Consider the following 8,527-nt stretch of genomic DNA (forward strand, 5'->3'; position numbering starts at 1 on the left):
CCAAACACCACTTCCCAAGTTTTTCTCAAGTTTTCCCCAAATTTTCCCCAAGTTTTTCCAAGTATTCTTGGGGCCAAATGGGTCCTAGGTATAGTGTTGCGTCTGCACCGTATGCCCTTTTCTTTTTAGTACAAGTCTGACTTCGTATGACCTTTTCTTTTTAGTAAAAGTTGACTTAAAAATACAATTTTGAGCTTCCCTTGCCTACAAGAAAAAGAAAAAAATATTTTCATTTTATGTTATTATAATTTTTAAATATTTAATTCTATTAAGTTTTATCAATTGTGATATTCATTGAACCTACCAAAAACCAAGACAATTGTTACAAATTATAAAAGAAATCTAATTTTAATTATATAGAGTAATCGAAAAATTAATGTATAATACAACCCCTACCATGGTAAAAATTAGGTGATTTCCTAATTGTATAGTAACAACAACTTTTTTACCATTTGTAATGGATATGTTTACCTAATCGGCCTATACAAGATGGTTGAGGCTCGTCATCTCCGTCACACACCATCTTTGCCCCTCATTTTCACCAACCACACTCTCTCTCTCTATCTCTATCTCTATCTCTATTGCAGTTAACTCGCCGTACCGGAGAACTGAAATCGGCAACTATGGCAGCTACATTTGCTACAGTGGTGAGTTTCTTTAACCTCTCAATAATTTGCAGTTGAGCTTCGTTGTTCAGTTTTACCTTCTAATTTGTCGTAATAACACTAATTTTTGGAAATAGAGCGTTGTTGTTGTTGTCTTACGTTTCTCTGTTTTACAGTCGAATTTAGGCTCAATTTCAGTTCCACGAGTTGCGAACCCTACGTATGCTGCTTCTCCGAAGTTGCTGAAATCTTCATTCTCATCTTCAAGCTTATTTGGTGGTTCGTTGCGTCTGGAAACTTCATCGAACCGTTTGGTTCACAGAAAAACCGGCGGTTCATCAGGTTCTATTCAAGCCGCGGTGGAGGTCTGTGCCCGCTCGCTTGCTGAGCTAATTTATTACTGGTCGCTTTAATGTTTATGTGTTTCTTCGCTCTTCCCCCTAAAAGTTTGAAGATGGAGTCAATATGCCTAATGTTGAGTTAGGAAATATGTTTTCTAGGGTTTCTGTGTGGAATAACCTGTCTGTTTAAGTTCTAGACCTGAATGTAAGATGAATACATTGTCTGCAAATGGCATGTGTGGCTGAGTGTTACTAAGTCGTCTCATTTTATGTGATAATAATGGTCTGGTTTCTGATAGTATGATGTTAAATTTGGTGTATATATAGTATTTGTGCTACTAGAAGAAAATATGAACAATTTGTGGAAAAGAGTTTATATCAAAGGTTGGAACAAGGACTTTTAATACTTGCAACTTGTGAAATTGGTATTAAAATGAAGTGATGTCAAATATGACCCAAAATGAGAGGAGTGTCATATAATACAGTGTTTTCTTCTGTTTAGCAAAGTGAATTGTGGAAGTGGGTTATTAAGCCCTGGACCATGATTAAAATGGCTGTGGTTCAGTTTTCAGCAAACATGGTGTTATGTTGCCTTTTGTATGGGACTAATGTTCCATCATTCGTTCATTACTTAGTTGAAGTTTTTAATCGGTCTGAATGTATTATTGAAATCCAGGTGGCGGATGTGCAATCCAAAGTGACAAACAAAGTTTATTTTGATATTAGCATTGGGAATCCTGTTGGAAAACTTGCTGGACGAATTATAATTGGATTATATGGTGATGATGTGCCACAGACAGCTGAAAATTTCCGTGCACTCTGCACAGGTTCTTTAATAGATTTTATGTTATTATCATTATTGTCATCGATATTCTTATTACTAGTGCTGCTTTCGCTACTGCCTTTATCGTGGTTTATGCCCTCATTATCATTATTGCTATAATATTCTGCCTTATTGCTTGAGCTTCTTGCATAAATTACTTTCTATCATTTATGTTTTGCTTATAGTTTGGATTGTTTTCTTCCGATCAGGTGAAAAGGGGTTTGGCTTCAAGGATTCTGCATTTCACCGTGTTATTAAAGATTTCATGATTCAGGGGGGTGATTTCGACAAGGGAAATGTAGGTGTCTCAACACCTGGTTTGCTTCTTTTTTTCTATTTGTTCCTCTAATTGGCATTCTTCTTGACACACACATCCTTCACCCAGTTCATTGTATTTTCTATAGTACATTGGTATGTTTTGGGATGATCTTTTAGCCCTTTATTTTGCTTGTTTCACCTTGAACAAGATTTTAAATAAGAGAAATGCAAAATTCTGAATTAGTTCTTTGCTTAGTGTTTTCTTCTTTCTGTTTGGTGGTTTATCCTTTGTCTTTTGGATCCGCAATGGCTCCAATTTCTACCATGGAAAACCAAAGACGAAAAGGTTGTTTTTCAGTTTGTTTCAGTTCTGTTTTTGTGAGATTTCCTTGATACTTATAGCAACGTATGATCTCTGTATTCTAAAATCATCAACTTTCATGGTATAAGCTTTTTTTAAAAATAAGTAATGAACTTGCATGATGTAACTTTGCTTGTTCTATGTTTCTGAATGGGACATCTTCTTTGATTAGTAGTTAAATGCGTGAAGGAGTCCATGAGATGAGATGCTCAGTGGAATATGTACTACTGGCATATTTGATGGTTCTGTTCAAGTGGAATGTGTTATTCCACACACAACTTGACCGTTCTAATTTTTAATATGTATAGATTGGTTAAAGAGTTCTAGTGTTCACAGTTCATAATTTGGAAAATTTTCACTTGCCATTCTGGCATATTGTAATCATTCCCCCATGGATTGAATTTTTTATTCGCAGGGAACCGGTGGTAAAAGCATATATGGTCGTACCTTTAAGGATGAAAACTTCAAGTGTAAGTTGGATTTTCTTCTTAAAAATTGGTTTCAAGCTTCTCCTTGTGGTTAAGGCAATGGATCCCTTTGGTTCAGATTGTGTACGATGTTCTTTTGTGATGAAAATGCTTGTGTAATTGCAGTGGTTCATACTGGACCTGGGATTGTTAGCATGGCTAATGCAGGCCCTAATACCAATGGAAGCCAATTCTTCATTTGCACTGTAAAGGTATGTGGAATAGGAACCGCAATCAGCTGAATATCTTTTGTGAATACTGGATGCGAAGTTGTGATTACAATAGTACTCTTATCATATTGCAAGGGTATATGAAATGAAAGAGAAACTATATACTCATCTTTGGAATTTTGACCATTGAGAAATCATTTTTAGCTGCTCTTAATTCCTAGAAACAAATAACCACTTGTTTACTTCCTTTCTTTCTTAATGTTCTCAGCCGTCAGCAAAACCCATGTTTTTGAGCTTGTAAATATTTAGTTTGAGCAAACATTATTTGTCAAATTATTCTTATTCGTTGCTTCTCATGTGTTGTGATAAAGATGTATCTGCTAGTTAATTATCATGTTTCAGCATAGTTGGACTTTGCCCAGATCATACCAACTTATATTGGAATAACATCTACTAACAATTTATACCTTGGAGTGTTTAAAACTATAAAACGAATTAAGGAAACCGAATTAGCAAATTTCACCAGCAATATATTTTCTCGTTCTTACCTGTCCAAGGAACGATATACATGAAAGTATATGAATTTGGGTATTTTCAGGATAATTCAGTTAGCCAAGCATATTTTAACTATTGCAGTTGGTCACTTCAGATGTTTGTTGTCTGACAACAAGATATCCTTCTTTAGAGCAAAGCCTTTTTGAGTACTAGTATGTTTTAGATGCCATATTGTAGAAAACAGAACTACTTCTATTTATTTTTGACTTGTCCTGGTATTGGATGAATTTATATTCTGGTGCATTGCAGACCCCATGGCTGGATCAAAAGCATGTTGTGTTCGGGCAAGTTTTAGAAGGCATGGACATTGTGAAGTTGATCGAGTCCCAGGAGACTGATAGGGGTGACCGTCCAAGGAAGAGGGTTGTCATCAGTGACTGTGGTGAGCTACCTATAGCATGAGGCGGGAATACAAATGTTTAGCACTTCATCTTTGCACACAATGGATATATGGCCCGTTGTGAGATATAGAGCATATTCAGTAGTGAGTTTTCATCCAAACCCCAGGCTTTTTTCTTGTTTTTTTTCTGGGTCTGTTGGATTTCAAATTACGGGGTAAAAAGTTCTTGCTAGAAGTGAGTACGATGTTTTCCTGTTAACTTGGATGTATGCAATTTCAGTTAACATTGAATATTGATGGATGGTAACAGACTATTGTTGCTTTTATACGACTGTGAATTTGGATTACATTTGTCTTGATTAATGTGGAAGTTGGCCAGGTTATATTTGACATAACAATGAAAGCGTATGGTTATATTTCCTGAAAGATGAGCCAACGATGAACACCGTAACAGTTGTAAGACATTTTGGTCTTGATACGCAGCGTAGTTGTGCCTGTGTATGAATAATCAGAACTTAATCTACAGGCTGCAGTGGGCACATACCAGATAGCTTCATTTTTGTTAAAGAAGTGTGGCAAATCAAGCTGTCTGTTTGCTTTGAAGTTGAGGTCTATTTCAGTCCGGCGAAAGTAGTTGTAGACAAGTTTCATTATCAGATTTTGAAAAATTTATAGAGACAATTAGAGAACTTGTGAAATTGTTTATATGTTCGTCGAGTTCACAAACTTGATAAGCACTACCAGAAGATAAGAATAGTTGAAACCCGAAGCATCGGACCAATGATCACCCATGACTTCTGTGGCACACTAGTGCCACAAAGGTCTAGTAAGGGGTATCTAGAATATCTATGTCCCAGGACGGACATAAAAGATGAATAATGAAAGATGAGGAAGAGTATACTCTGAGACATTAGTTCTTTATCAATAGTATAAGTGAACAAAGGTATAAGTAGACCTAGTCTTGCTAGTTCAGGCGGTAAGGCCCTGGGTAAGCTCGGGTTAGCTTGTCAAGGTGAATGCAGGTGGTGGATGTAACATCATTCCACCCCCTAGATGTGTGTATCAGTGTATGCTATGCCTTGGTTCAAATCTTGTTGTAGATAAAAGCTGGATACTTGAGGGAAGAAGGATAGTGGGGCATGCTCATTATTTATTGAGTTTTGAATTGTACACTACTCACTCTCGAGAAGAAAAAAGGAAGAATCTGTCCTTCCACAACTGAGTAGAATCCAATCTTCAAGTTTAGTAAATAGGTAAAAAAAAATTCCCTAAATTATTGTTATATTGGAAGTTTTATTCTTAACCTAGTTGAATTAATGTTTGAGATAAATTTTAATTGAGAGTTGTGTGAGAGGTGAAATGGCGTCGAAAGGGCATGTCCCAAAGAACACATACCAAAATGGGTTGTTGGTCAGCCTTTTGGCGAACTGCATGTTTCCTTAACGTGACCATTGAAAGTCTATTTGTTAAGACCTTAAAAATATGGGAAAATTTTCAAAACAACAGTTTAGTATTTAATTAGAATTCCTTAGCTTTACTTTTAATATTCATTAAAAATAGTTATATTTTATTTTGTTATGGGGCTGATTTATGTTTTTTTTTCTTTTGTTTAACTTGATAGAATATAACTAGGAAATAATAAATTGGAGAAAATCAGGGAAGAGAATATTTAAAATAAGGTAAATATTGCTGATAATTCTCAGTAGTTATGTTATAGTCATCAATCGACCAAAAAGGGCGCTTCTCTCCCTTATTCCTCAAACTCCATTATCGATTTTCAATACTCCATCAATAATCCTTATTTTGCGTAGAATTCAAGTCGATTGAGTATCATTTTTTGCTGGAAAAATAGGAGATCGATATCAGTGAAGAAGATTTTGAAAACAAAATTAAATCCATAGGAGATAATCGGCGAAATACATATTTGGCAGGCAAATTCTAATTTGATCATTGAGCTATAATCGATTCGGTAGTCAAAAACTCGTTGAATCGTTAATTTGTTTGAAATAATTTTCGAATTTCATTTGTTTTGAACAAAAATCAATAAATTTTTATTTTGAATTTGAATCGTTTCGAATATAGCAATTGAAAGTTTTATTATGAATACATATTGATTTTGGTACAGAAGTTGATTTTGATTTTGAATGGATTTGAAATATTGTATGTTGACTGCTTTGAATACAAATTTAGTTGATGTTTTATAAATTAGACATCTTCATATAATATATATTTGGAATTTCAAAATACATTTTGTAGTCGTCTAGTTGGGATACAATGATTTTTTTTTTTGTATGTTAACTACTTGGAATTCAAAATAATTTAGGATGCAATTTAGTTGATGTTCTAAGACATTGAATATAATATATTTTTGAAATACAAAACATAAGAGAAATATATTTCCCCAGTTATGGAATACAATTTTTCTGAAATACAAATTGTGTTTGTTACTATGATTGTAAACTTGTATGTATTGATGACTGGGAAACGATTATTGTTGGTACATTGTAGCTATGGGGGGCATTAGTTTTCTAATCATGCATTTTGGAAGGAATGAAGAAAATCGCTATAATAATTACACAATAGAGGCGATTATGATTAAAGAGTATGCAACCTTTAGAGATTTAGTGGAGGAAATTGTTAAACAAATTGGTGTTGATTTGAGATACAATTGTATGAAGTTGAAGTACAAGATAGAAGGTAGCAATACCCCTCTGAAATACACAATGAAATGGGTGTAGGAGTATATGTGTCCTTAAAGAAAGAAAGCAAGAATTTGGCAAAGTAGCCCATGTGTGTAACTGTATTTGTGAAGGATTGTGAATTAGTTTATAGAAATATTCAAGAAGAATGGGTTGGTAGGTGTGGATTAGATGGAGGTGATACAACTGATACACAAGCAATGATGCTTAGTGTGCCATTCGTGAGCGATGTGATAAATTGTGATATTATTTCAAACACCAATCAAAAGGAAGTAATGGTACATCAAGTTTACAAGGACAAGAAAACTTTAAAAGGTGTGATGAAGCAATATGCAATTGATCATAGGTTTCAGTGGAAAACAAACATGTCAAATCAAATCAAGTATGTATATTTGTATACTTTTATATTCGTCTTTAATTGATTATTCATACCGACGAGCACTTTATAATGTATTCAGTGTATTCTTATTCATTTGAACAACTATACACTTATTTGTGTGTTTGAGAATGTGGATGCTAATGAAGTCATCTAAACTATCAATAAATCGAAAATGTTTAGAATTAAAAAGTTCTTAAATGAGCATACATTTCCTTTGAAGGACCAGTGTATTGTGTAACATCTCGCACCTAGAAACGACTATAAAGAGTTTAAAATATGAAAATATTGATTTTTTGGAAAAAATAAGGAAGTCCGGAATTTTTTGTCTAAGTTAAGAAAGTGAGTTTTGTACAGTTTCAAATGGCCATAACTTCTAGCTCAGGATGAGTTAGGAACATCTCTTGATATGGTTGGAAAGCCCTTGGAGAGATCTTTCCAATGCCACCAAGTTTGCGCAATTTCGATATCATATGAGTGAGATGTGCCTTTCGGAAGTTGGGCTATTGGATTGAGGAAAGTCCCAATCCGGAGTTAAGGGATGGGCAAAGTAGTCCTTTCTCTAATTTATTTCCTAATTCGTTTTTAGGGATTTATTGGGGTAAAAACTTATTTAGGTCAGATTAGTAAAATTAAATTCACACTTAGGGCTTGGAGAAAAGAGAAAAGAAGAAAGAAAGGGAGAAAAGCCAAGATTTCGCCAAGAACGTCAAGCGTTTGGAGTGGAATTCGTCGGGGGTGATCCCTATTAAGGTATGTGAGATCTTTTAGTGATGAGTTAGTTAACCCACACACCAACTTGTTTCAATTCAGCGATTTTGAGTTGTTCATATGTTAAAAAGTGAAGTTCTTGAAGGACATTGTTAAGTTCTTGATTGGTTGTGTTGTTGAAGTTTCTTGTTGATTTGATTCGTGTTTTCGGGTGGATTTTCGAGTTAGATCTGTTGTAAGTTGAGAGTACTTATGACCCTAAGTGTTTGGGGAAAGAACTAGGGAAGATTGGAGGGTTTAGAGATGAAAAACGAAGAAGAAAAGTCAGAATTTGTTTGGTAAAAAGGGTGGGGCGCCGCGCCAGCCAGCGCGCCCCAACATGTTCTCTGAAGTTTGGGGCTTGGCGCCCCACGCCTCTCAGAGCGCCAAGGACGCCAGTGCACCCCATTCTTCCCCTATCTTTTTGTACTTGTTCCTAAGTGATGTACCTATGTTTTCTAGTTGATTCCAACACTCTAAGGTACATCTAAACATCATGAAATCATCCATAAACATGAGATTATGAACCTTGAATCCATAATCCAATTCAAGGAAAGTTAAGATCAAAGTCAAAGAAGTTAAGAGTCAAGTCTAGAAGTTAAGAAGCAAGTCAAAGCAAAATTTCTTAAAGTTTTCAAGAGTCTTTAACAATGTTTTAACTTCGTTTTAAGACTCAAGTTTTCAAGTTAAGCAAAGAGTAAATAATTGAGTTCATTTCTCAAAAAGCTATTAGGGAACTAAGTATTCCCAAAGAAGTTTATAAATGTTTTCACATTTGAGCA

General features: G+C 34.9%; 1 protein-coding gene across 1 annotated transcript; it reads left to right on the plus strand.

Moving 5' to 3' along the window:
- The first annotated feature begins 459 nt into the window (after positions 1-459).
- Positions 460-4,220, plus strand: LOC125809808 (photosynthetic NDH subunit of lumenal location 5, chloroplastic). The gene is made up of 7 exons (XM_049489390.1): positions 460-647; positions 782-970; positions 1,623-1,773; positions 1,979-2,067; positions 2,804-2,858; positions 2,982-3,067; positions 3,830-4,220. Exons 1-7 carry the CDS (start codon positions 624-626, stop codon positions 3,980-3,982), a joined length of 747 nt encoding a protein of 248 aa, XP_049345347.1. The 5' UTR covers positions 460-623; the 3' UTR covers positions 3,983-4,220.
- Positions 4,221-8,527: the final 4,307 nt, after the last annotated feature.

Source organism: Solanum verrucosum, unplaced genomic scaffold, assembly GCF_900185275.1.
Source record: "Solanum verrucosum unplaced genomic scaffold, falcon-dt-bn FXZP01000474.1, whole genome shotgun sequence".
In the NCBI taxonomy this organism is placed as follows: domain Eukaryota; kingdom Viridiplantae; phylum Streptophyta; class Magnoliopsida; order Solanales; family Solanaceae; genus Solanum; species Solanum verrucosum.

Bases quoted from the DNA above. Each gene is read 5' to 3' on its own strand.
- LOC125809808 (XM_049489390.1), top strand. From the start codon at position 624: ATGGCAGCTACATTTGCTACAGTG. The intron at 648-781 runs GTGAGTTTCTTT...TCTGTTTTACAG, and splicing joins CAGCTACATTTGCTACAGTG to TCGAATTTAGGCTCAATTTC. The intron at 971-1,622 runs GTCTGTGCCCGC...ATTGAAATCCAG, and splicing joins CTATTCAAGCCGCGGTGGAG to GTGGCGGATGTGCAATCCAA.